At 44.3% G+C, this 27,748-nt stretch overlaps 3 protein-coding genes across 16 annotated transcripts in view; 1 reads left to right on the forward strand and 2 right to left on the reverse strand.

The window, feature by feature from the left end:
• Positions 1 to 4,048, reverse strand: part of DCAF6 (DDB1 and CUL4 associated factor 6) — a 93,294-nt gene extending 89,246 nt beyond the window's left edge. For 6 of the 10 annotated variants that reach the window (XM_075768505.1, XM_075768496.1, XM_075768490.1 and 3 more), the window contains exon 1: positions 3,730 to 4,024. In XM_075768505.1, coding sequence (XP_075624620.1) covers positions 3,730 to 3,823 — 94 coding nt within the window. In that variant the 5' untranslated portion in view covers positions 3,824 to 4,024. Of the gene's footprint in view, positions 1 to 908; positions 1,071 to 3,729 lie in introns of all 10 variants that reach the window. The other 4 variants (XM_075768516.1, XM_075768476.1, XM_075768463.1 and 1 more) reach the window with 3 other exon arrangements.
• Positions 4,049 to 4,532: 484 nt separating this feature from the next.
• MPC2 (mitochondrial pyruvate carrier 2) lies at positions 4,533 to 12,754 on the forward strand. The gene is made up of 5 exons (XM_075768581.1): positions 4,533 to 4,774; positions 8,723 to 8,763; positions 10,624 to 10,708; positions 11,764 to 11,875; positions 12,506 to 12,754. The coding sequence occupies exons 1-5, from the start codon at positions 4,669 to 4,671 to the stop codon at positions 12,561 to 12,563; spliced, it is 402 nt and encodes a 133-aa protein (XP_075624696.1). The 5' UTR covers positions 4,533 to 4,668; the 3' UTR covers positions 12,564 to 12,754.
• Positions 12,755 to 14,171: 1,417 nt separating this feature from the next.
• The window catches only part of MPZL1 (myelin protein zero like 1), a 41,749-nt gene continuing 28,172 nt past the window's right edge, over positions 14,172 to 27,748 (reverse strand). For 3 of the 5 annotated variants that reach the window (XM_075768536.1, XM_075768544.1, XM_075768551.1), the window contains exons 5-6: positions 25,974 to 26,079; positions 14,172 to 19,305 (exon numbers count right to left, since the gene is read on the reverse strand). In XM_075768536.1, coding sequence (XP_075624651.1) covers positions 19,204 to 19,305; positions 25,974 to 26,079 — 208 coding nt within the window. In that variant the 3' untranslated portion in view covers positions 14,172 to 19,203. Of the gene's footprint in view, positions 19,306 to 25,973; positions 26,080 to 27,748 lie in introns of those variants that run through there. The other 2 variants (XM_075768561.1, XM_075768571.1) reach the window with 2 other exon arrangements.

Consider the following 27,748-nt stretch of genomic DNA (forward strand, 5'->3'; position numbering starts at 1 on the left):
AAGAAACCCATGCTGCTATTTCTCTAGTCAAATTATTATATGCTGTACTTCATCGACATAGAGGCCTTTATTGTGATGGCACCAAACCCTTTGCCCGCTATCAGAACTGATATGTTCATCAGTCACTGAAATATTGCCACAGTGATACAAAATTGCAACAAAGATTTGGGGATTCTTGGGAAAGTATCATGACTGAGTAATTACATTTGCCAGTTTCAAAGCAGGATTTAAATTGGATACTGCAGTTTACTACCGATGTTTTTCCTGTAAAAGCACTGTGATGTTTTTAACAGCTGAAAGTAGTCTGAAACTCAGTTTCCATCCATGATCCAACAGCAGGATTCCTCCTACTAGCATTAGGGTAAGACGATGCCCAAACTGAATCAAAGAAAAGAGTGTTACTGACAGCCTCCCCACAGCTTGGCTTTCTCTGGAGACTTCAGATACAAGCACTGTCTGAAATTGAGACTAATTAGCCTACAAATGCTAAAGAAAATGTAGCTAACAGACATTGGTAAGACTCACATTTTCCCTCTATCATCGCAGTGGGAATTCTTACCAAATGATAACATCTGGAAGACACGTCCCGGGTACGTACATATTGCTACATCTCCACAAGACTTTCCTCTGGAACCCTGTCCAGAACTGACTAGGTTTCAGAGCAATTATTTAGAGATCTTGCAAAACCAGGCAAGAGTTACCCAAGGACATAAATTCCAGGAGTGAACTATCTGCATGGGAAGGTACAGTATGATGCAGAGATCCTTCCTGGAGCAGCTGTTTTCAAAAGCTGAAAGAGGCTATAAATAGAGTGCCACTTGATTGCCAGTTCACATATGAAACTAAAACACAGAGTAAATAGGAAGCAGTAGTTAGTTCTCAGATGTCTTGCTTCAATACATAGTCGCCTTCAATACTCCCCATATTTTATGTTGTATCATAACAACACTATCCAAATGAATGGTTCACTATGCAGATATCATTCATACATACACATCTTCCTTCCAACACACTGTGAACTGCATTGTCCGTTGTGGACTTGCTATGAGGTTTCTCCTTTGATTTGCTGGCTGAAAAAGAGCAGATGACGAAGAGACATACAACCTATTTTACTTTCTACTGGTATCCATAATTGTTTTGACAAATTTATCCCAAAACCTCACCCAAACAAACAAAAACAGGCAAAAAAAGCACATGGGCAATGCTTTGAGCCTCCCAATACTAAGTCAAAATGAAATGCTTGGCTTGCATTTGTTCTGTCTGTCAGACTGCTGAAACAGTGTAGAAACAGTAGAAATAGGAAGAAACCTTACTTCCCATTCAGACTAGATCAGCAATGACCAACAATGAATGTCACCCCTCTGACTTCACTGAACTCTCAATCTGTGTCCAAGCAATGAAGCTCCTGCATACTGAATTGCTGAAGTCTGAAAGAGAAAGACCCATATACACACTAAACTGCACATAAAAAGGCACAACGACAGGCCTGTTGTCTGGCAAATCTGCATACAAGCCATCACACCTGACCAGCAGCAAAATTAGTGAGTCTATTAAGGCCATAAATGCCATTTTGAATACAAGCGTGATGGCTCTACGATACCAGCACACCACTACGCCTGTGATTCAAATTCCTTGCAGCAGCTTACTGCCTTGCCTTAAAGGCAGAAGTCATTGAGGACTGAGCAACTCTTACCACCACCAATGCAGATCTTACAATCAATTCAGTGGGAAGCATGTCCCAGGGTCCTATTTTCTCAAGGTTATAGAGCTACTGAACATGCTGAGGTTAAATGAAAAACAGTAAATATGAGACCTTAAGCTAGTCACCAGAAGGATTTTTGGTTTTAACTAAAGTTATGCTCATTTTATTGAAGCAGTGTCCAGAAAAAAGAGATCTTAATAAATTTGGGAGGATGATTTCTACTGATCAAAATCTTAATACTTCAACTGTCAGATACGCAACCATGTAAAAGCAAAAAAAAAAAAAAAAAAGTGTCTTAGAGTGCATCTTCAAAATCTACACACTACAGTCCTACTTTTAACATTAACCTTTTCTGCTCCAATTGGAGTAGGCAAGAAAAAAAAATAAAATCCTTAGTATCCAGTCAGAAGGATATCCATGGTTTTGATCACTAAAAGTTTGGACAATCCTCAGGTAAGACTTTGACAAGCACAGCTGTTAAGACATAACAAAAGCCAAAAGCAGTCACACCATCAGTTTTCAACCTTTTCAAAATTTAGGATCTCAATATTTTTTCCCAAAGGACTTATGTGCACGTAGGTGCTATACACACACACATACACCCTCTCTGCAATAGGTGGAAACCTACGGAGAACAGCCTTGCTTTTCTCAATTACCTTTTGCGGATTACTCAGTGCTCAGGGACCACAGACAGAAAACCACTTGGTAATGTGATATGCCACCTTAAATTCCACCACGAAACCAAACGAAAACCAATACCAACCACAGTCAGAAATGTCTAGGAGGTACCAGAAAATAAGCTTTTTACAATGTTGTGAACAAGTTCCCTCTCAAGTACTCAACGTTTCGACTCAAAAGAAGAAATTATTTTGCTACACAAGCACAAAGGAATGTGTTTGCGACCAATAAGCCATCTTCCCTGGAAAGCCATCCACCTCAAATCAGAGTGTCATTATGATATATGCAATAGACCGCCACATCTCCAAAAAGCGTGAATAAATCAATATTTTAAAATATTTTTTGAGAAGGGGGAGATGCAGAATGTACGCATGCAACCTGCGCCATTACAAAGAATATCAATAGTTCTTTTACACTAAAGAAATCTCCCTGCAGCCTCGTAAACTGAAACTATCACTATTTAGCTTAGAAAGTGAAAATAACCAGCTTAAGCTTTCGAAAGAGACAGCAGCAAGAAGCAGAAGCGTATTTAGAGACCCCCCCCGATGGCTGCAGAGCAGTTGTGAACACAAAGACACGCTAAATAAGCCGGCACCGAACACGTTCAAGTGGCTCAGCCCAGCATTCAGCTTTCAAAACCCAGGAAACACCTAAAAGCCCAGAGAACAATTACGCCATTATCCCGGCATTTACGTGTTTTGTTAACAATCTTTAGAGGCTCAGGGCCGGTAAATCCGGAGCCTGTCCAGCCCGGGGCATAAACCACGGCTCCCGGTCTATTTTGAGCCGCCGCGATCCGCCGCCGCCCAACTTCCCCGCTGGATCTCCCTCATGCAACAGTTCCTTGAGGGACAGAGAGGGGCGGGCGAGGGCCGCCGGGCACCGGAGGCAGGACGCGGAGCGAGCCGAGGGCCCCGCCGTGCCCCGCACCCCCGTGAGGGCGCGGAGGGCTGGCAAGGGGGGGCGGCCGCCCCACGCGAGGCACAGCAAACTTCGGAGCAGGCAGGCACCGCTGCCGCGGGACAGCCCGGCCGAGCGGGGAAGGGGAATCAGCCGGCAGCGCCGGGACGGGGGGAGCCGGGGCTCGGCCATGAGGGGCGGGAGGGGGGCGGCCGGCAGCCCCCCGCTCTTCCCACCGCCCCCCGCCTGCGCGCGCCTCACGGGGGGGGTTGAATCCGCTGTCACCTGCCCCCGCCCTGCGCGTGGGGAGTGTGGGGGGGGCGCGCCCGGCCGCGGGGGGAGCGGCGGTTGGAAGGGGCACCCGGCCCCCGCCTCACCTCGGGGGGCGCTAAGAACGGCTCGACGACGCCCGCCCCCGCCGCGGCCCCCGCCGCGGCCCCCGCCCTTACCCAGGTAGTGCCTCCGCAGCAGGCCGGGCTCCTCCAGCCCCAGGCTCCGCTTCCGCACGTCCCACAGCAGGTGGGGGCAGTGCCCGCGGGACATGGCCCCGCGCGGAAGGGGCGCGGGGGAGATGAGAGAGAAGGGGGTGTCGGGCGCTCCGCTGGTACCCGCCGCCACGCGCGATCACCATGGAAACCGACCGACCCGCGCGTGCGGCGCTCCCACGCCCGCCTCGCGTCGAGGCACCGACGAGGAGCGAGCGGCAGCGGGGCCGGCGGCGGCGGCTCCAAGCCCCGCCCCCATGCATCGCGGCCCCGCCCCCGCGGCGCCCCGCCCCCGCGGCGAGGGTGGGGGCACAGCGCTCCGAGACTACAGGCGTCTCGCGTGAGCTGGTAACAGCGTCTCGTGGGACCCCGCCCCGCCCCTCCTCGAATGGGAAGGGCGCGTCGTGGAAATGACGAATGACGACAACGCGTTCGGCTTCGCCGGCCGAACAGGCTCTCCAGCCAAGCGATGAAGCCAGAAGGTGGCCATCTTGGGTTTGGGCTTATAGTCGCGGCTCAGGGTTTCCCGCGCCGGCCATCTTGAATGGGAGAGTGAAGCGGCACCGTCGGCCATCTCTGAGCCGGGCGCTCGTGCCCTTCCCGAAGACGCCCGGGATACTTCCTCCGAGCGCGCTGGCGCGACCTCTCCTCACAAGGTGGGGGCAGGCCGCCTTAACCAATAGCGCTGCGCGAACCCTTCCGCCCTGCCCCGCCTCTCGCAGATCAGCGCCAATCAGCGCGCAGGGAGCAGAGCTCCTCCCCTCCCGGGCACGGGGGTGACAGGTAGGCGGGGCTTGCTGGAGGCAGTGGAAGGACGGCGGGTCGCGGAGGGACGGAGCTGCCGGCACCCGCTCGCTTGCCGACCCGCCGCCCGGCCTTCGTGCCCCCCCTCGCCGTCCCGACATGGCGGCCGCCGTCGCGGGGCTCCGCGCCTCCTACCACCGCCTGCTCGACCGCATCGAGCTCAAGCTGCCGCCGCGGTTCCGACCTTTTTACAACCACCCGGCAGGTAACGGGGCGTCCTCCCCCTCCTGCCGGGCTGCGCTGCCTCCGCGCGAGGGGCTGGGGGGTCACCTTGGCCCCCGGTTGGGTCGGCGGGGGAAGAGGCGGGGTGCGGCGGGTCCCTCTGGGGAGCCGGCGGGGCTGTCAGAGCGGTGGGCGGCGGGGCCCGCCGGGGGGAACCTCCCGCTGCTGGGCAGGCGGAATCGGGGCCCCAGAGGCGCACCTCTGTTACAGGGGAAGCAGCCGAACGGGGGGGCTCCTGCTCGTCAGAGGAAAACTTCTTTTATTTGGAAAGGGGGGAAAAAAAAAGGGGGGGAGATACGGTACTGATTGTTGTTCCTGTCTCCTGCGATGTACGAGTGTACTTGAGCGTCACGATCGCGTTAGTCCACGGTTTGAGTTCGGGGAACAGCTGGGCTACTGATGCCAATGCAGGGGATGCGGTGGCTTCCAAAGGGGCCTGAAGGCTCCGGCTGTCACTTCTTTCATATGGATGTGCTGAAAAAATAGGGGGGAGCCCTGCAAGGATTTCTGATCTTGAAGTGTACTCCAGTTTAAGTCAAGCTCCTCTTTGCTTTATTTTCTTTCTGCCGAATCCGGTGCTCCTCCTGAAGACAACTAACTCCTGCCCTTTATGAATCCGCTCTCGCTGAAGCGCTCCTGTGGGAAAGGAAGGGCTCGAGTTTCTCTGAAACGAGCTACCCTTACCTGACCTAAAGCTTACCCTTACTTGAGCAAACATGGTTTTTGTTTTATTAGGGAGAAACCTCTTGTAGAATGATCTGCTTCAGTGCCATTTAGGTGATGTTTGTCATGTAAACAAATTGCATAGGGTAGTTAAAAAGAGTGCTCGATAAAATCCTAAAATTCCATAGGCTGCCGTTCCCACTGTTTTGTTTCAATGGGATATGTATCCTTGACTCTTCACCTACCTGGAACGTGCACTGTGAAAATGGACTTTAGTTTTCAGTTAGTTGCTTCATCCACCTATAATGGTCCTTTCTTGAAATGAAAATTGTTGCTTTAAAGAAATCACAATTAAGGAGTGAAAACTGCAGTTATCAAAATATCTAATGTGTACTAAATTCACTAAACCTATATATATTTAACATTAATGTAATTTTTTTTATATAAAGAGTCAAGATGTCCAGCACTTCCATTGTAAAGGTGCCAAGCCTCTGAGTGCCACATTCATCCCGTGTGAAATGTGGCAGCTTCTGATTGCTTTTATTGAATACAAGGCATGGCGAGCACTGGGAATGTTTATGTTTGTTCCTTATCAGAACTGTAGTAATAATTGAGAAAGACTTTGGACAGTTTCTTGCAGTACTTTTCACGGAACTGCCTGTGGGCCACTTTTGTTCTGTATCATAATGTTGAAATTAATTTTTTAAAAAATCCATTTTTTAGGGACTCTTTGTGTGTGTGTATGTATGTATATATACATATATATCTGCCATAATCCATACTCATGATGTAAGTGAGAAAAGCCACAGAGCAAGCAGGTATCGAAACTGAACCTCTGCCACTTTTATTTTAGTCTTGAAAGTCATGAAGGTGGGTCTGTGAGTAAGTTATACAATATATGTCATTCTGACTGCAAAACAAGTAGGTTAAAAATGAGAGGCTCACATTTTATCTCTGGTGATATCCAAGTTTGTAGTCTAATTTAGGAATATAAGTGTCATTATCATGAAATTATAAATCACTTGTGAGAAATGAAGAACAATGCTTCCTTCTTTTCTGGCACAAAGAAAGTTTCCAGTGAAATAATTGATGCCTGGTCTGAAAAGCCGTTTCTTTGGCTGGCATTGCACGGAGTGAGGCTGCTGGAGGACAGCGGAGGGCCTGGGATACAGCATACCAACTCCCCAGGCAGCCACAGGGAAGCGTGGGCTGAGCTTGTACTCCATCTCTTTTGGCCTCTTTGGTTCACTTTGCCTGATTAAACTAAACTCTCCAGGACAAAGACTTCTTACATTGAATAGAAGTCATAAATTCTATAAACTGCACACATACATGGATATCCAAATTAGCCTCTGATACACCCCTGCTCTTGACATGCTGCTGTCAAATTCATCATAGAAAAATTCTGGGTGTTGGGATCTGGGAAGAGCTCGCCCTGGCTGGGTGCTCGCTGCCCTGTCCCTAGGAGAGCGTGTTTGCTTATGGCATTTGGGAGTCTTCCCTTCTAACAAGCGTGGCTCGGTACCTTACTTGTCTTCAATTGTTTCTTACTTTTGTAGTCAGCAGTTTTAAATCATCAAGTTATCTATTATTAATAAAAAATTAATGTCGGTCTTCTTGAAAACTTTACTAGTTGTCTAGGGAATGTCAATAATTTATGCTCACCCCACATTCTGCAGTACTCCAAAATCTGAATTTGTATTTTAGAAGAAAATAGATGATAGTAATTAAAGCTACTTCTGTGGGACATCTGTAAGACTGATTTATAAAGAGCTATATTTGCAGCCTGATACTGAAATACTAAGTAGTTGCCTAAGAGAACAGCAACTGAAGCTTATGTCTTTAAAGGGTTACTATTGAGCTGTATTTATTCAACAGTATTAGGCAGTTTTAGTGCCTGCACAACCCCGTGCATCCTAAAAAAAAAAATAATTAAATCCTGTGTAGGTAGAAATGCTCAGTTATCCAAGCAAAAAGTAATGTGCTAGTAGTTACTAACTGTAGTTTGAAACTTGATCACTATCACAAATAGTGTGGGTCTGAGAGGGCTTTATGCAAAGCAGCCAAGCCAGTTTTTGTTGCATTCTGTATTGCAGTCGCCCTGCCCTTTTATAGGGCTTGGTTGGCTTTAAGGTGACAGAGCAACTGATCTTTGTAACAGTTAGTCTTATCACCCAAATTATGAGTTGCTTCACAGGTGCTTGCTGTAGAAACCTGACGGTTAATTTTTCCCAAGTCATAGTTTTAAACCTGAGGGTGCTTAAAGTAGGGAGTATAAATAGTTACTGCAAGGCCTTTTCAAAGCTGAAAAAGTGAAAAATTAGCACACATGAAAAGCAAGCAACCAAAGTCCTAGTGTTTATCATTTATACTTTAAAACTTTGCTTATAATATGTAACGTATTACAGTGAAAACTTGGCTTCATTTTGCATGTTACCGGAATGCTGAGCAGTGGCCTAGCAAGACCTAAAACTTAATGTGTTTTGATGAAATTGGAACGAGTGTCCTGACTGTCTTCCAATGCAGTGGGCTGATACTTTGGATCATGGTCTCTCTTTTAAGACTTCAAGCAGTAGTCCTAGATTAATGATTCCTGGTATGGCTGGCAGTCTGCACGTTGTAGATTTTCTCCTCTTCCCCCATAACCCTCCTTTGCCTCTTGGTAGATTATTGGGGGAAAGACATGGTTATTCAGAGGTGCAGATTAGAAGTGAATGAAGGCACTCTCCTTGTGACATACACTGCTACTTATGTTTGTGATTTGTACTCTAATGAATGCGGCTGTGCAGCATGTCTTCTGTAGCATGAAGAGGTGGGCTGTAATTTGGGAAGGGAAGGAGGGACTGACTTGTTACAGTACCAGTAATAAAGTATTTTGGGGTTTTAGTTTACAAGATGAAGTTCACAAAGATTTCAAATACTAATTGTGTTAGTCCAGCTGTAGATAGCTTTAATCATTATAGAGAAACTGTCTTCACCATTCCTAGGCCTTATCCTAACTCTTCATTTTGCCTACTCTAGTGTCCTCATTTGCTTAAAAATGGAAATACAAAATCCTACTTATCTGTTGCAGAAATGGGTGGACTGATTACACAGCTGAAGCTTGATGAACTATAAGTATTAGGTGACAGAACTTGTATAGTGGTAGAAACTGTGCTAATACATAGTTCATTATTTAAAAAACAAACCTATAACTTACTGTATTAAAACAGCCATGTCTCACTGAATAATTTAACTTCTTTTCTTTTTTCCCCTCCTCCTCCCTCAGGTCCCAAAACAGTGTTTTTCTGGGCACCTATTATGAAATGGGTAAGTATAAGACACCAGCTGGTGTCTGGATGTCAGTCAGAGGGGAATCTGCAGCAACCCATTGAGCAAGCAATAGTTTCCCAGCAGATATCTGAGCCTGCAGAAGGATTTAGTACCAAGACTCTAATTCTTAATATACGGGGAGGAACAAAGTTAGCCTTAATAACATATAGGACAACATGCAAGGGGTACAGCGGGGGGAAAATGCTTTGTGGAAAAATTGTACTCTGATGAGAGTTTCACAAAAGTTTTCTCTTGTGCAACACTAACTGTTGCTCAAGGTAGGCATGAGCTGGCATAACTCAAAACTCTTAAAGCACATATTTCTTCTGAGATTGAGGAATTTAAGTGTATTTTAAGGAACCCAATTCCTAAGCCTCATAGTTTGAAGGCAGGTTAAAGCGTGTCAGAGTGCAAGGTAATCTTGAGAAAACAAAAGGAAAAAGGCAGCTGCCATTTTGGCTATCAGTAGCTCTCTGTGTCCTGTGCAGTTCTGCTTCCCGCTTGGTCACACTGTGTGCACAGGTGAAGCATATGCCTCCTCCTGATTCACTGTACTCCTCCTGTTGTTGTATTGGTACAGAAAAAATAAATTACCTCTAAAGTCATAAAGCCTTTTGATCTCCTTGTTTGATAACAAGCAAGGGTATATAACCTGCTCTGCCTATTGCCAGCTGGTTCGTAAGTTTGCCACTGTGAACCCCAACTTTTTAGAGGCCGCAGGCAACGCATTATGCTCTAAGTTGTGGCTTGGTTTCTTTTGTCAGTCTAAACTGGATCTCCAGTGACCATGGTTAACCTTCCCCTTTCTCAGAGGCTCTCCCAGGCAACATGCTCTTGAGCCTGAGCACACAGGCAACTCTTCCGAGCAGGCTGGCGTTGACTGCTGTGGTAACAGAAGAGCTTATATACAGATGGTTTTTCTTTTGTGAACATGCAGGAAGACTTCTCTAAGCTCACACTGAAGTTCTTCACTGAGAAGTTAGAATTACTTTTCCCCCTACATCGCACAGGTGCATTTACTGCAGTCACTAAGTGTCCTGAAGGTCTGCACCTCCCTGGTACCACTGCAGCAGCATCAGTCCCATAAGTGAGGCAGCACACGATGTCTCTACCCGTGAAAACTGGTTTCTTGATTGGAACCAAAGGAGCCCTTAGTGGCAGTTAGTGAATTAAAAGTGTTAAGACTTTCTTATTTGTGGGATTTGGGGGGGGTTGGGTTTTTTGTGAACTCCTGTAACACAAACATGAAATTGTATTTCCAGTAGAGGGCAATAACACAACAAAACAAATCAAGCAACGTGTTGGCTAGCAATGTTGTCAAGTAGGTCAGCCAAGCTATTCCTCACTTCACCTGGAAGTTTTCTACTTTTACTGAAATTATATTTTAAAAGAAGCACTTTTACCTCCTCAGATGAAGCTGAGTGAAGACTACATGATGTCACATCTACGTCTTCACGAGCAATATCTTAGCCTGAGCTTTAGGAAGAAGGGCCTTATTTAGATAAGCTTCTGCTTGTTGCATGAAAACCAAGTTTTCTTCAGCTGCTTTCTTAAGCAGCTGTGCTTAAATTAACCATGTTCTTAAATGAATACAAAATTGCCACTGCCCGGGATTTTATTGCAAGCCAATTGCATCCCCCGTAACTGTGTTTTTATGCCTACTGCAAGGGACTGGAAGTGGATGGTGTCTCTGAGAGTCTGATTACTCTGCTTGTATAATGCATCCCATCTCCTTCATAACACATATAGAATAAGTACCAAGCTAGGAAGGAAACTTCCCCTTGTAAAGCGTTTGATCTGTTACAGGAGCTCTTGGTCCTGGCACTGGACTGGTGCTCAGTGAATTTCTCTTTACAGGGTTTGGTATGTGCTGGAATGGCTGATATGACCAGACCAGCAGAAAAGCTCAGCACAGCACAATCTGCAGTACTAATGGCCACAGGTAAAGGCAAAGTTACTCCATGCTTTTACACAGCACCCTCTCTAAAACTGTATACACTTCTTTCTGAATCCTCCATTGGTGCTAATCCACTTCTATAGAACAGGCTTAACTATAATGTATAAGGTAGCTCTCAGTATTGTTGTTGAATGATAATTCTAGGACAGACCTATACTTGTTATTAAATCTATAAGAGTTCTGTGATTATGTAACAGTTTTCTACATGTGTCTTAATTTGGAATTGCCTAGAGCAAGTTGTTATGAGTTAGGATATGAGTTTCATCCCTTAGGTTACACTGATACCACTCATTCCACTAAGTGACCTCTTTTGTGTCAGGTCAAGTAATTTTGAAATCAGTCCAGGATACGGCGACTTTTTTAGAACAGACTTTAAGGGATTAAACAATGGTAGGGTAATAATTGCACTATCGTAACTGGAAAGAATTTCCATGTGTTAAAAGAACTTGGAAGCAGTGGTACACAGACTGCTGCACTGCTGTGAATTTCCACACTGGCGGAAACAATGTTCTGTATTCAAGATGTTCCACCAGATCTTGTCAGGGGCGGGACTTGTGGCAGCTAAAGCTGAAAATCAAAATTACAGCTGCCACCTCCTTTCTTCTCTGGACTTTATTTTGATATCTGCCACAGTGCTCTGCGTTTTGCATTATATGTAAACCTTTCTTGACTGGTGGATTCTGTAGTCTTTAAGCTGGTGCAGCAAGCTGGATATAAAACAGCAAAATGCCACCACCCTGCAACTGTGCTGGAAAATTAGGGTCTGGACTGCTGTAGAGTACAGAGAATCTTTGTCTGATATCAAGACTATGGTTGACCTTATTTTGGAAAAATGCAATACCTACCCATAGCTGTCCCACTGGCACTTGATGCACTTTTAACTGAGAAATGGCTAGTTATAAGAAAAGCAGTTGTCTGACATGAAGTTGTAAAACTTGTTTACTTAAACTGGCCCATGATTCTGTCTCCAAACTAGGGGAAATTCTCAATATTTCACTTTAAAGACTTGACATCTTTAAACTTTCCCTTTTATTCAACAGGCCTTATTTGGTCAAGGTACTCTCTAGTTATTATTCCTAAAAACTGGAGTCTGTTTGCTGTGAACTTCTTTGTTGGCTGTGCTGGTGGCTCTCAACTCTTCCGAATATGGAGGTATGTATTAAGAAGGGCTACTCTACATACCATAACTAAGCATTCACACCACCTAATCTTAACCAGGAATTTATAAATTTTACCAGCCTCAACAGGCAAGAGGAACCAAACAATTAATTAAACATTGCAGAACTTTTTTTGCTACATTGCTAGTTTTCCAGTTGAGCAGGAGTGAAGCTTGAAGTATTTTCAGTATAGCTAGAGTACGTTTTGAGGAATGCTCTCATGTAAGCTATAGTTTCTGGGTCTAAGGCCTTCTTTAAAAGCTGTAGGTCTGACTGACAAACTTTCTCCTCCTCCTAAGCTTTGCACTTCTGTTAGCTGTCAGTGTTGAATCATGTCAGTTCCAGCTGGATCAAAGAGTTCTTAAGCAGAGCGGCATTTTAATGTTTTTTTTTAATTATTTCTTGAGGGAAAATTTTGAGTTCTCTGGCTTCAGTACTGGCCAGGAATGAGGCAAACTTAACTAATTTGGAACTTCTTACATGAACTAAACTATCCCATCCTGAGTTTCTACCCTCAAGTCCATTGTAATTTTAAACCTCCTCTGCTGAACAGATTGTTAGGAAGAAACTGTTATTGTAACTGGATTTGTATTCTAAGTCTGTGCTCTTTATTTTCTCCCCATAGGTATAATCAGGAGCTAAAAGCAAAACAACGAGAGCAACTGCAGCAGAGAGATGCTTAACCCAACAGGTCAAATCCAACAACGCACAAACCCTTCCCCATGGGACCTAGCTTCACTAATTTTAATGTTTTTTTTCTCTAATAAAACAAAAGAGGAAATTAAATGTCTAGAGAGCAAGTGTTTTCTAAGTGCAAATAACAAAGTATCTCCATACATTTAAATAAAGTGCAACCTCTTAAATTGAAGTAAAATTGTGTCTTCTATTGTCTCTGTAAAAGAAACTGATGGTGGATTGTGCCTAGAAAGAGTTGCTGGGCCCCACCTTATCTGACTCTGCTGAACGGTGGCAGGAGTGACGCAGTACTGGTGACAGTCAGCCAGAGACTCAGACTGAAGTAATCAGCTTTCACGTCACGGTGAGACCTGGGTGGGGTTTTACCATGCTTTCAACAACAACAGTAGCATTTGCATTTCATTCCCTGTTGCTTTTCCCCAGTAGCATAAGGATGTTCTTTTCAGTTTCAGTGATGTATAATCTTCACTTGTATCCCAGCCACCACTGTCTTTAACAAGAGGAGGGCTAATGAGTACATGACACTGATCGTTTAGCTTCTGTCATCCTTTACAACTAGAGGCAGAAGATGGGCACACTTAAGTACCTGGTTCTGGGGAGTGTGAAAAATAAAGAGCCAAAACTTCTATTACGCACTTTCTACCCCCTCCTTAACTCACATACAGAATTTTTTTTATTTCCTGAAAAGGTGTGCACTTAAACATGTACATGTCAGATCTCCAAAGCTTTGGAGGCAGTGCTGTGCTCCCAGCCATGGCCTGTTTGTGGATAAACACTGAAGCCTTCCCTGAAAGTCAACATTTCTCCTTACTCTCCTGTAAAGAGGAAAAACAGCTTCCGAGCAAAGGCTTTACATTACACTGCAAAAGCTCATCTGTTACTGAGAAGCACAAGGCTGTCATGTTTAGAACACGGCATCAATGAGCTTCCCTGGCAAGTCCTCTGAGGCTTCTGCCACCAAAGCTAGGTGTCAGTACCAGAGCTCAGGAATTTATATCCAGGAGAAAAAGGTAAGTGTGAGACAGAGTACTTTCTTCAGGATTCAGCTTTCAGGAAAATTAAGGCCTTGAAATGCTAGAGTTTTGCAAAGTCTATTATTAAGTGTCTCCTCCCACTGTTTTCCCCCAACCCCGTGTGAGTTATCACTCCAGCATGGCAAGGGTGGAGAGGAAACAGTTCTGTAGTTTAAGAGCTGCTTGTTGTGGCACTGATGTCCCCTCCTTTCTCACCCTGTGTATAATGTTACATTATCCTGTGCAAAGTATTTGTGCAGGATACTTTAAGGAAAGCATTTTCCATTCTTACAAGATGTGCACCTGATGGTCTGTCAGCTTCCCTTTTTTGGAAGCTGTCCTGCCGTGAAGCTATTTCTCTCCTATGTATATTCTGCTACAGTTTCACTTGCATTTCTTAGTTCTCCTAGCTGAAATGGTAATACGGGGTATCAATTCAAACAGCGAACCCTCCAGCTGTGGTAGTCGCTGAGCTGACAGAGACTGCAGTGACAGAAGAATATTGCCAAAAAGAGAGGTGATGTATTTCAGCTCCCCTCCCTTCCCAGTCCCTAACCAGATAAGATTCATCCAGCAAACCAGTAATGGGGAAAAAAAAAAGTGTATTAAAATATTCACAAGATTACAATAGAAAACATGAAAGTCCATTCAAGAAAAAATATCCAAGATAACTGTTTCCAGATGAGTCTGTAAAAGCAAAAGCACTAGCAGTTGGTACACTGGCTCTTCATGTAATAATCAGGCCGTGCAATGTGTATCTAGCTCCCTCACACAGATTATACACCTGTCTTACAGGTGTGTGTTCTCTTGCATACCTCCAAGACAGAGGTTTACAAAAGAAAAGTACCCAGGTCTATGTTTCCAATTACATTTACAGCATAGAACCAGCTGGCGTTGCAGGGAGACAGAAAAGATTGCACAGCACACTGATCTCCAAAGGCATCGGACTTACATTTTAGAGTGCAAAAATACCTTTAAATGAAAGGGCTTATTAGTTTTAGGGCAGTGAAGAGAAGGGAAAGAGAAGCCTCCAGAAGAGTGTAATTGCAGAGTAGAGTTAATATGATTTTGTAGTCTCCCATATAAAAATGTTACATAAAGACTAGCACCACAGGGGTGTGGCCACAGCCTAGGAAGTCTTACCCACCTTCTCAACTTTGATGGTTTTAAAGAGAGAGCAATTCCATCACCAATTATACAGTAAGAACATTTTGTATTTGTATGTATGTATTTGAGGTCCTAGGTAGATATATTAATAATGTAAAATTCCCAGACAAGATTGCAATACGGAGTGAAGGTGTTTTGGTTATAAATCAAACAGCCCATACTTGACCTCAATGAATCCACTCTAAGGCAATGCAGCTTCGAAGCTGCATATACACATTTACTGCAGTTACAAAACAGATGGTTACCTAAACAGCTCTCACAGGTTTAAAAAAAAAAATGTTAAAAACCTAATTCCAGCTCTTCTAGTCACGAATTGAAATATCACTAAGGCTTTGAGAGAAAACAAAACCCTACAGGTCTCTGGTTATAAAATGACACATCATTCAAAGAACAGCATCAGAGAAGTAAGATAACAGCAGCAGAGCAGAGTTCAACTTCTGGTCACCATAACATGAGGATACGATGGCCTTGTCTGACTCTAATCTCTGCTTGCTACCCATCAAAGGAGCAGAAGTCCCCCGTCTCCTGAGACATTACTAAATAAGCCAACTTAGCATCAGTCTCTTGGTTACCCTATCTGATTAAACAAGCTAAGATAACCTGAGTTCCCATGTGTTGGCTCACATTGCCTCAAGTTCTTTTGACTGCAGCCTGAATAAATTATTTAACAACTACATTGTTTTCATGACCCAAAAAACAAATAACAAAAAAAAAGACAATTAGAAATTCAATGGCATCTGCACTGTAGAGGGGGATTCAGACTGATTTCTGCTATTCCTGGGGGAAGGGACTTTCACTTCTTTCTAAAATGATCAGCATTTTTTAAAAATACTTCCAAGTACATTCTGCCTTCACAAAGAGGATCCAAGCAGCCTTGCCATGAGCCTCCTCAGTACAGGCAACATGAACATACCTGTAGCTAAACAAAAGCAATGGAAGGAGATGTTTCCTATAGTTAGTTAGCACCAACCAAATCAGCGTGTCTCCTAAAGTTAGCACCAGATTAGCCTGTTTCCTAAAGTCAGCACTAACCAGATCAGCATGTTTTTTAAAATCAGCACCAGATCAGGATTGTGCTCAGATTCTCCAGTATATTCCAGCGGGAAAAGAAACAAACATTAGTAGCAGACTTCAGAGCCAAGGACAGCCCTATCTTCTCATAGCAGCAAGTTTTTGATCGCTACATTCATCAGAGATCTCCCTCTTACTCTAGAATGTCTGGGGAGAAAGATGGTGATGCACAGGGATGAACACAAGCAGATCAAAATCACGTTTCTTCATCAAACATGTCAAAAGCATTCACTTCTTACTAAGTGTAAAACATGTGTTGGGAAGTAACAGCCTGGTGGATAAGGAAAGCAGCAGCAGGAGGATTCATCCTGATCTTAAGGAGGCTTCTAACAAAGGCAGGTGTTGTCAGGAAACCAGTGAAGTCCGATCCTGATGAAAGAAGATAGTGTTGGCATACCCAGCTTTGTTGGGGGAAAAACCCCTGTACACAAAATAGTTATTAAAGCTGCACTGTCATGATTAAAGGATTACCTAATGTGGTTCCGAAAGGGTCTGCCATGGGCCTAAAACTATTTTTCATTTACTTGATATTACAGTGGAATGTAAGCTTTGCAAATATCAAGCTGAGAGTGTTGCAAGCTCACTGGAGGACAGGATGAGAATTCAAACCAAGTTTTCAACTGACAAATTGAAGTCTGAAAAAGCCGTAACATAATTTCAGTAGGGAGAAATTTGCAGACAACACAAAGCCAGGAGGAGTTCCTGGCACACCAGATGGTTGTGCTGCCATTCAGAGGGACCTGGACAGGCTGGAGAATTGGGCTAAGACGAATTTCATGGAGTTCAAGAAGGAGAAGTGCAAAGTCCTGCACCTGGGGAGGAACAAGCCCATGCACCAGCACATGCTGGGGGCCGCCTAGCTGGAAAGCAGCTTGGGAGAAAAGGTCCTGGGGGGTCCTGGTGGACACCAGGTTGAACATGAGCCAGCAACATGCCCCTCCTGTAAAGGAGGCAAATGATATACTGGGCTGCAAAGCATTGCCAGTAGGTGGAGGGAGTTGATCCTTCCCCTCTACTTGGCACTTGTGAGGCCACACCCAGAGTGGTGTGTCCAGTTCTGGCCTCTCCAGTATGAGAGAGAGATGGACTTACTGGAATAAGTCCAGAGCAGGGCTGCAAAAATGATAAAGGAACTGGGGCATCTTTCATATGAGAAAGACAGGCAACTACTGGAGAGCATCCAGCAGAAGGCTACAAAAATGATTAAGGGACTTGAGCATCTCTCTTATGAGGAAAGGCTGAGAGAGCTGGGTCTGTTCAGCCTGGAGAAGACTGAGCGGGGATCTTATTGATGCTTATAAATATCTAAAGGGCGGATATCTAGAGGATAGGGCCAGACCCTTTTTGGTGGTGCCCAGTGAGGACAAGGGGCAACAGGCACAAACTGGAACACAGGAAGTTTCATCTGCATATGAGAAAAAACTTCTTCCCTCTGAGGGTAACCGAGCGCTGGAACAGGCTGCCCAGAGAGGTTGTGGAGTCTCCTTCTCTGGAGATATTCAAAACCCACCTGGACGCCATCCTGTGCAACCTGCTTTAGGTGATCCTGCTCTAGCAGGGGGGTTGGGCTAGATGATCTCCAGAGGTCCCTTCCAACCCCTACCCTTCTGTGAGTCTGTAAAGCTGAGAGAGCTGGGACTGTTCAGCCTGATGAAGAGAAGGCTTGGGGGGTGGGGATCTCATCAGTGTGTGTACTCGATGGGACGGAATGAAGAGCACGACTCTTCTCAGTAGTGCTCACTGGCAGGACAAGAGGCAATGGACAGAAGTTTGAAAAAAGGAAATTCCACCTGAACACAAGGAAGCACTTGAGAGCGATCAAACAGTGGAACAGGTTGCCCAGAGATGATGTTAGAGTTTCCACCTGTGGAGATACTCAAAACCCAACTGGGCACAGTGCTGGGCAACCTGCTACAGCTGACCCTGTTTGAGGAGGGAGAGTTTGGACTAGATGATCTCCAGAGGTCCATTCCAACCTCAACCATTCTGTGACTGATGCTGTGACAGAACTAGAAAATGGGTAAGAATCAGAGAGAAGGGGTTCTAGCAGACCAAACTGAAAATTATTTGCTGCTACAAAAAAGCCAACGCCACATTAGGATGTACAAAACAGAAATCCCTCTACTGTATGCTACTCTGAGAAGACCTCAGCTGGAATGCCACTTCTAGTTTTGAGCACCATATTTCAGGATACAAATGGGTCAGCTAAAGAAAGATCCTCTTCGACTGAAGAGGATGATCAGAGATCATTAACAATCTATGAGGAGTTTCATCTAGAAACAAGAACCTAGGAAATCATTTTCAAGTAGTACACTTGCAGAGAGGAAGGAAATAAACTGCCCTCCACATCCTCTGTGCAAATATAGGTTACACAAAAAAACCACACATCAAAAAAAATAGAGAGTGAAGCCCTAGATTTCCTCCAGAGGTCGTTCAGTCTCCACTGCAGGCTTTTAAGAACAGATAAAGCGTCTCTAAGGAAGTGACAGTGGCATAGTGGAGCCATGGGAGAGACGTGAGGGAATACTACAGCTTCCAGGTCCCTTGGAGCCCTTTTTCATGCTTATATGAAATGGCAGAGCTTCAAGGAAAAAACATTTCATTGAAAGGTTCAACAGAGTCTGAGGCAGCCACCCACAGCTATAGTTTCCTATCCCTTTAGCTCACTAGCTCCTAAGTTTTCACAGGTAAACTACCATTTCACAAAATTCAATAGATTAGATCAACACTATCCCTGTACCTTAAAGGACTAAGCTTGAATAGATAGGCTCAATACAGAAGTAAACAGTTCTGTGACCTGTGTTACGCAGGTCAGGTAGGCCTAAACATTTCCTTCACTTACACTGCTAAGACATACGTTTCTGATAGCTAGGAGTCACAATTTGGCTAACAAGACCAAGTGAGAGTGTCTAGTTTATATGAGAAGGCAGCTTGTACTGAGAATCTGACCAAGGAAAGATGAATACCCTGTATACATAAAGAACAACAAACGAAGTTAGGCTTTATAAGAAAAAAAAAGAATTTCCAGGTCAATTTTCAGGCATCTTCCAGTTTCTCCATTAATCATTAAGATAAAAATATTTTAAAATTGTGATGTGAGTTTTCACTTTCTCTCTCGTCACACAAGATACAAAAAGGAATATTGGCAATTTATAAGCAAAGTTCTTACCGCATTTCAACATGCAACATTGGTCTCACTTCTGTACGATTAAATAGACTATTTACACACAATACATATATATCTTTCCCTCTGTATGCACATGCATTGGTCCTAGCCTAGGCATCAAAGGCCACATGTGAGTTCTCTGGGTCAAATCTTGTTCAAGCAATTCCAGTCTGAATGCGTGTTTTCCTTTGGATAGCTTAGGATCTCATTTCAGTTCTTCCGAATATCAGCATAGACCACAGACTCTGACTTGTTAATCTTGTCGCTGTGCTGTCCTCCAGAGTGATCTAACTGCGCGTAAATGACTGGGCCCTGGGAACAGGGGGAAAAAAAAGCACAATCAGTATTTTTCAGAACAGGCCATATTGCCCCTGCTTCCCCAGGGGCTGCAGCAAGACCCAAGCTAAAGCAAGACCATAGAGCTTTTATGACTGCTAACAGCACTTTGAAGCAGGTGGAATGAACCCTCACCTACAAATGAGCTCTAGTCTGCCACCTTTTCCTATCAGGAACATGCCAAACAGCACCATTTCCTTCCTTTAATACTATCACGGCTGCTTGACAAAAATCAAGCAAAATCCAGAACCCTTTGTTCTGAAAAGCAGCGATTCTTACATGCCACAGAGCAAAGATACATGGCTTAGTGAGATGCGTGCCAGATTTAATATTTTTCAAGAGGAACTGTACTACAGATTTACCAGTAGACAGCAGAATATACTTCCCATACTGCCACTCAAATCCTGTAAATCCCAGCACAGCTGTACCACTTGAGTAATGAGGGAGAGAACAAACCTGCAGCCAGCCACTGCCCAGGCAAGTGATGGGATCAAGACTTACGCAGCAGTGAGCCAGAAAATACTGGAACAATGCGGTAACGCAGAATTCTTACCTGACTTTCGAGCCAACCCAGGTCACGAGCACCTCCACAGGCACACTGGGCAAGCACAGCCACACTTTCGTTCTATTTCATGGACATTACAGCATCATCTTTCAGCAGAGCATGCAAGCACACCAGCACCTTCCTAAAACACGGCGTCCTCCAAAACACAGCCCACAGGAAAGCAAACTGCAGCTATCTGAGACGGGCTGAGCGCAGGACCGCAGCCTATAAAGAGCAGGTACCCAACAAGACAGGTGGGACCCTTATGGGAAGGTCTGACCTGTAGCTCCCATTCTGCATGCCCCAATTGGCATAAGCACTGAGCAGAAGGCTGTGACCACCTACCAGGTGACCTCAGCAGAGACCAGACACATCCCCTGTGCAGGAGGGAAAGGGACTGTCCCATTTGGAGATGGGGGAAATTTCAAGGAGAGATCTTTTAGTTTGGTTGCAGCCTTTTTAGCAGTTTTTGCTTCAAAACCATTTCATCCATTTAACTCTGTTTCCATTTCCCTTATGTCCCAGGAAGAAGTAGCCTTCACATGCATTTTTCCAATCCTCTTCTCCCCAGTACTTTTAGTATCCTGCCAAATTAGAAAACATCTCTATGGAACTGACTCAGAAATCCTTCCATCCATCTTCCAAAGCAATTAGGGGCCAAAGATGAAAAGAGACCCTCGGTACAGAAAATTAAGTTCTTGAAGGACAACACAGGTACACTTCTGCACAGCTGTCTTCCCCCCCCCAACACAACAGCAAGGCACACACCTGCTAAATACCTTGTTCTCTTTCAGAGGTAGTTTACCAAAAGCTTCCTCCTTCCAGGTAAAGCATTTCCGAAGTGATAAAGAGTAGAGGAAGGAGATAGATAGAAGGATGAAAACATGTGAGCAGATATAAAATGCTGAATATAAATAACAGACCAAGGAAATGCCCCAAAAAAGACACCGATGTCTTAGAAAATTCTAGATTTAAAGTCTCATTAGAGCCTTTTTTTTTCTTTTTCTGCTATTGGCTCTCACGTTTTGTTCTCTGACATTATATCTGGATTACAGTACTAATTCCAATTAGAGTGCAGTATGCATACAAACTTCATGGTAAAGTGAGCCTAAGGTTTATTTGTAACCAATTTTGGAAGTCTCATCTGCCTGAAGCGATAGGTCAAGGGTATGATAAATTCAGCTCAAGAGCACTTCCTGTTAGTAAAAATAATATAAAATAAATCTACAACTGCATAAAGTACTCACTATGACATTTGAAGTTTTCTTGAAGTAATTCTGATAGGTCAATTTTCTGCGACAGGACTTCCCTCAGGATCTGTTATCTTACCACTATTCTAATTTTATGCCAGGTTAAATATAGTTATTCTGCTCCAACCAGCATGTTAGGTGGTGATGGAGACCGACTGCTGTGATCACCTGATCCAAACCAAGGTATCATTGTCTCCATGTGCACACTATCACCTAAATAAGCGGTAGATTAACTAACACGGAGAAAAGGAGGAGCAAGGATTTATTATAATGCCCCATCTATCTGATTTGCTGCCAACTGATTTTCTAGCTGATTATAATCAGCACCAGGGCCTTTTTTTTTTTTTCCCTACATTTGATACCTCCAGTGTTCTGAATCTCTGTAAAGACTCTTCTTCCACAAGTAAAAGCTTCAAAAAAGTCTGAACAATTCAAAACTTTCACCTAATCCCAAATAAGCTCATCCTGACTCTTCGGAACCAGAGGACCGACCAGCACTGCCATACAAACCCCAGCATTTCCCTAAGCCTTGTGATTTTTCCATTCAGAACTGAAGGGAAAAGAGTAGCAGGTGAATCAATACCTTGCTAAAGGTTTGTCAGCAGAGTCATGAATTGCAAGTTACAACAAAGAAAAAGGAATTACAAAGTTAGACCTTTGTGGTCTAACAGTGGTCTACAGTATTTTCAATTTTTTTAGATTCTGAAACATGTTGCAACTACCACAGATTCCAGGTCCAGGAAATTTATCTGAAATTTAAGTCAAGATTCCCGGCACCATGAACTGTTCCTTCCCAGGGTCCTGGGGTCCAGTTCAAAGCCTGGAACAGAGCTTGAACAGAGCCTTTTCTAGTATGTCTTAAATCAGAAAGAGCAAAGCCAGAGATCCGCACTTAAGTTAATGCAGCTTTAGTGCTCCCCGTTTCTATGCTGACAGACCTACCTGCTTAGGTCCTCTACACCATGCTGCTCTGTACATCAGAAATGTACTTCTATGGAAGTCACACTTTAAGATCGGTGGTCCTTCAGCCTGCCCAGAAATGAATACTCAGCTACTTGCAAAGCACAAAGACAAGCGACAGCCACCTTGGAATCAGCCTGTCTTGGGATAACTTCCAGTTTGCCTGCTGCAACCCAGTTTACTAGCTAAACACAGACATCCACCTGGGAAACACATAGAGTTCTTGCCTTCACTGGAAATGCTTCTGTCACTTATACAAATAACAGTCCTGGCAGTATTGATTGATGAGAAGCTCAACATGAGCCGGCAGTGTGCACTTGCAGCCCAGAAAGCCAACCATGTCCTGGGCTGCATCAAAAGACGTGTGACCAGCAGGTCGAGGGAGGTGATCCTGCCCCTCTACTCTGCTCTCGTGAGACCCCACCTGGAGTACTGCGTCCAGCTCTGGGGGCCCCAGTACAGGAGAGACATGGAGCTGTTGGAGAGAGTCCAGAGGAGGGCCACGAAGCTGGTCAGAGGGCTGGAGCACCTCTCCTATGAGGACAGGCTGAGAGACTTGGGATTGTTCAGCCTGGAGAAGAGAAGGCTCCAGGGAGATCTAATTGCGGCCTTCCAGTACCTGAAGGGGCCTACAGGAAAGCTGGGGAGGGACTGTTTATCAGGGAGTGTAGTGACAGGACAAGGGGTAATGGGTCTAAGCTGAAGAAGGGTCGATTTCGATTAGATGTTAGAAAGAAATTGTTTCCTGTGAGGGTGGTGAGGCACTGGAACAGGTTGCCCAGAGAAGCTGTGGATGCCCCCTGCCTGGAAGTGTTCAAGGCCAGGTTGGATGGGGCTTTGGGCAACGTGGTCTAGTGGAGGGTGTCCCTGCCCATGGCAGGGGGGTTGGAACTAGATGGTCTCCAAGGTCCCTTCCAACCCAAACCATTCTATGATTCTGTGATTAATACAGTCACTACAGAATGACGCCATGGAGAAGAAACACCACATACAAATTTGACAGGACACAACATACCTGCTGGGAAGGAAGACACAGTGAAAACATGTGGAGTTGATTCAACCAGCTGAATGTTCACAGAATCAGACAGGCATACTTTCAGCACTCTGGGGCACTCCAGAAAGCAAGGTCCACACTTGATAAACTTGCACCCAAAACACAAAGGAAGTGCAGGCTCAAGTGCGCTTGCAGCTGAGAAGTGATGTGGACAAATAATACTTCATCACTGATTCTTAAACTGATACATAAATAACAAAATGAATAAATTTCATTTAATAAATTTAATTTTAATGCCACTCTTTGAGAGTGAACACCTCTATTACTGTTTTTAACTTGCACAGACAGGGGTTGAGTATTTGTATTCACAGATCTCCACCAATGAAGCACGAAGCATTTAGCCACTTCCTACACACACTACCAAGTAAAATAGCTACAAGGAAGTCCACAGGCCATTACTGTTTGACCGCAGCACTGACTGCGTGAACCACTGGTCTAAAACTGCCAGGCAATCCAAGACACAAAAGTGTGCCTGAATCGGCAAGCAGCCTGCAACAGCTTCTGGGAACTCCTAAGAATTTGAATATCAGCGTTTCACCTACACAACACCTCAAAAGCTTGAATACTACAACTAATCTCTTGATTAACAAGAAATACCAGGTTTTACTTATATGAGATGCTATATTTCAGTATGTTAATTTGCATGTCGATACCATCCTTTAAAAGAAAAAAAACCTAAGCAATGGCTAGAAGTTAAAAATATAACTGCAAACAATTGAAATTTACTTTCCTCGCTGATTTAAACCATCTGTTCAAAATCTGACTAACCCTGATTTTATTGTGGATCTTTTAAAAAAAAAAATAAATGTGTTTACCTGCTGTTCTGTAGAGATGGGGCAAATGCCTAACAGAAAGTAGAGGAACCACTTGCTGCTACAAATGTTTGCCAAGAAAAGAAAATCCAGACAAAGCTCTCTTTTCCTGACAAAAGAGATTCAAAAACTAAAAAACTAAACTAAAACTAAACAAAACTAAAGCCATTTGCCATATTTTTCCTTTGAGGTCAGAAGTGTTCACACTTTGGGTTTTTCCTTTAGGAACTTACCTGCAGGAAGACCCTGGAGGACTCTGTCAAGGAATAGGCAGACTGGAGTGACTACAGAGGGCAACAGCACACCGATTCTGAGTTATCTTTACAAAGTTTAGATTTACTCTGACATGTTCCTTCCAGAACATTGAGACCCAGAACACTGGGGACACGGAAGGCTGAGGACACAGCAAGTTTTCACACCAAAACGTTACAGAGAAGATAAAAGTACTTTTGCTTTTGAGAAGTAAGTGCAGAACAGCAAAACTCTTCCTCCATGTAGGTCTCAGGGCACTTGCATGTACTGCTTACTATGACAGTAATTAGACAAAACACCTTGGTCTTTTGACCTACGGAAGTTGACTCCAACAGCTACTGCAACATACATCCCACACATAAGCTTTTTTCCTTTTTTTTTTTTTGTGTGGGGAAGGTGGGAATCACCTCATTCACCCATTCTAGAAGCCATGCCCATGAACTAGAAAAGATGTGCTTTATCTAGGCCTTACGGGCAGCCTGCTGCTACTAGACCCACTCCGGTCAAACTCTGAACTATTTTTAAGTCTTATAACTTAAGTATATTGCCTTTATGTTCAGAGAATAACTGTTCTCTGAAGTCAGTAGGTAGCTTTGTGGGCCTATGTGCTAAAACTCTGGAAATAATGCACCTGCCAAGAACAAGATGCATTTCAAAACCGGACTGGAAGCCCAACAGAGTAGGGACTTTGGCTTTATCCAGCTCACTGCTAGCACTGTATATTTATCCTGTAGTGTTAACACATTAACACACATCTCCATTATTTTGTCAGGAGAAATTAAGAAACGAGGTATTAACTCTGATTTTAGAAACCCATCAGTTCACACACTACTCTGCAGCCACTTGCTAAAAGATGGCTAATTAAGAAAAAGTCCACTTTGGACTTAAACTCACTCAGGATCCATACCTCCACAGGAAAATTGCTGGGAATACACAAATCCAGAGGTAAGAAACAGCTTACTAATAAGGAAATCCTGTACGCTGTTAACAGGTAATCATATATTGCATAGAATCCCTGTCCAACTCATGCTCTCTCCCCTCTGACTTGTTTCCCACAGGATGTTGAGTCTGGGTAAGAGACACCTTTTTCCTTCAAAGTCAACAGAACTTTGCCAACAGCAGCAAGCAGAAGACAAAGCGTGGCAACTTCAAGCCCACAAAAGTTGGGTGGCTCAGCAGAGGAGAGCTCTCAGCAGCAGGAGTCATCTTCAAACTGATCATCACTGGTCAGTGTTTGCACTGCGCTGGCTCATTTCCCTGTGAAGGAAGTACATGCCACAGAGCATGCACCTTCACGGTGATCAGTAAGTAAAATTCCTCCCCATAACAATCCTTGAACAGATGAGGCAGCTTTATGAGGTCATTACACATCCAGGAGACAATGTTGTCTCTACATTAAACAGCTACCCACTGTCCGCTCCTCATGCTTGCCAGGTTCTCATCCCTGCACTTCACGACCACTTGTGTATGTTAATGCACAAGATCAGAACCATATTTTTATTATACACTAGTACAAAAAGGGCATAAAGCTCCATCTCAACTAGTATCAAGATGCTAATCTTTCCATTGCACTAAGCCTTCTACGGAAGAGTTCACCAGTCCCAGCTTACTACCCATCCCTTGTTCGAAGCAGACACTGTTACCCCCCAGCCCTCATCACCTTAACAGACAGCACCTAATTTGTGTGTCCCACCCTGCCTTTATCTTTTCCATACCATCTCCCCCACACTCTGGGAGGATCCTGCTTCAGGAAGCAGCAGGAAGCAGTTTACCTGGTGAGATCTGGCGGGCACGCTGTTTACCAGACCCTCTGTGTCGGAGGGCGACTTCTGCGGAGCCTGCTTAACCGGTGACATCAAGCTCTCAGATGTACTGCAGCTGACGAGGTGGCAGAGCAGAGTTTGCACGACAATGTTCAAGAGGCACAAAAAAAAAACCAAAGAACAAAAAAGAACAAAAACAAAAAACAAGTGATGGCAAGACGAATGTGGCAGATTATGCCAAAGTAAAAATGAACATAATGGATTCCGAAATAAACACATAAAATTCTCCATCTCTCCCCAGACATTTCTCTATCCTTCTTCCCAGAGTCTCACTGGTAAGCAACACGAAGGAACAACTATTATCATAGGACAGCAGCTCCTACAAAACCCCCGTTCCCTAGATATTCTCATTCAACCCAGCCTGTCTAAAACCATGTGTTTTCTTCACTGAGGCTTCTGACTCAGTTAACAGTGGTAAACAGCAATTATCTTCTAACAATAAACTAAACAGTCCCAGTCACTGAGGCAAATGTTACAGTTAGAGTGAACACTTGCAAGAGCCACCAGCTCTCCACACTGGAAAGGTACTTCCTACCAAACTCTGCATTAGTTCCCTTGCTTTTGGTTAGGCTACGATCCCAAAATAATTCTGCCCACTCACAAGAGACACTAGTCTCTGGAGCAATTATTTTACGAGTCACATGTGACACGTAAGCTATGTGCTCTGATACAGCTACTTGAATATCTAATTAGGCAAATCTTGTTTTTCAAACAAGAAAACTGTTTTGTGGTGAGAACCAACATCCTCAAAAGGTTGCCAGTTTTCACTCTCCGTTTGCTTCTTTCCATCTGCTTAAAGCAGGACTGAAAAGAAAACAAGCCAGTGACAGACAAGAGAAGTGAACACCACAGACTTAAGTATATGAGCAAATGCCCTTAAACCTAACGTCAGTAGCTTCTGGGCAATGCAGTAATAGGTGTCTAAATGCTAAGTCTACCTCCTCATACCCAAGCACCCAGGAAAGAAAACTAGCCATCTCCTTGATAGCAGACACAGGAGTTCCCTTTGCTACCACAACCCTCTGACCACTGGGCATCCTTTTCCCCCAATCTTTGTAGACAGACAGCGTACAAAGCAAGTACAGAAACAAACAAATGAGGACAGCAACATTAAGCAGACCACCTCCTCACAGGGCAATCATTTTTTATCCTTTGGTAAGCCTAATCATAGAAGACTTAGCTCCTCATACATGCAGCAGTAAGAAAAATATAAAATACTGCCCCCAGCCATCAAGGCAAGCAGCTTCTACTGTCTCAAACAGAGACAAAGCAGCCCTTATGTTACAAAAATGATGTAATCATGAATTGTTTGCTTTATTCACAAAATTCCTCAGATCTACACTATCTAAAAGGCCTGATTCAGGTTTAAGCAACTAATGCACTTAGATCACTGCAAGTTTTCAAACACCCGAGCTGTCTGAGCCAGAGGAACACTTATAAGGAATTTACTTTTCTTTCGACACAGAAAGGGCTCTGAATTTCCTGTGCTTTAGTCAATGTGCTGACAAGTTCACTGTTGGAGGAGATGGAGGGACACCACCTGGGATAAGCAGCAATCCCACCCCAGTTAGACATGAGACAATGAAACCCAAGCACCCAGTGAAATGCGTCATCCCTTTGCCAACAGATTCCAGCACAAATTACAGTGAAGCTATGTTAGTAGAGAGCTAGCTGGTTAGTCAGCAAAGGAAGAGGAAACGTGTACACATACACACAGGTATTAA

Source organism: Balearica regulorum, chromosome 1 (assembly GCF_011004875.1).
Source record: "Balearica regulorum gibbericeps isolate bBalReg1 chromosome 1, bBalReg1.pri, whole genome shotgun sequence".
Lineage (NCBI taxonomy): Eukaryota > Metazoa > Chordata > Aves > Gruiformes > Gruidae > Balearica > Balearica regulorum.

What these genes read in the sequence shown, in the direction of transcription:
- MPC2 (XM_075768581.1), top strand. Translation starts at nt 4,669, where the DNA reads ATGGCGGCCGCCGTCGCGGGGCTCCGCGCCTCCTACCACCGCCTGCTC. An exon ending in GGGCACCTATTATGAAATGG is followed by an intron (nt 8,764 to 10,623) that starts GTAAGTATAAGA and finishes TTCTCTTTACAG; the next exon opens with GGTTTGGTATGTGCTGGAAT. An exon ending in TGCAGTACTAATGGCCACAG is followed by an intron (nt 10,709 to 11,763) that starts GTAAAGGCAAAG and finishes TTTATTCAACAG; the next exon opens with GCCTTATTTGGTCAAGGTAC.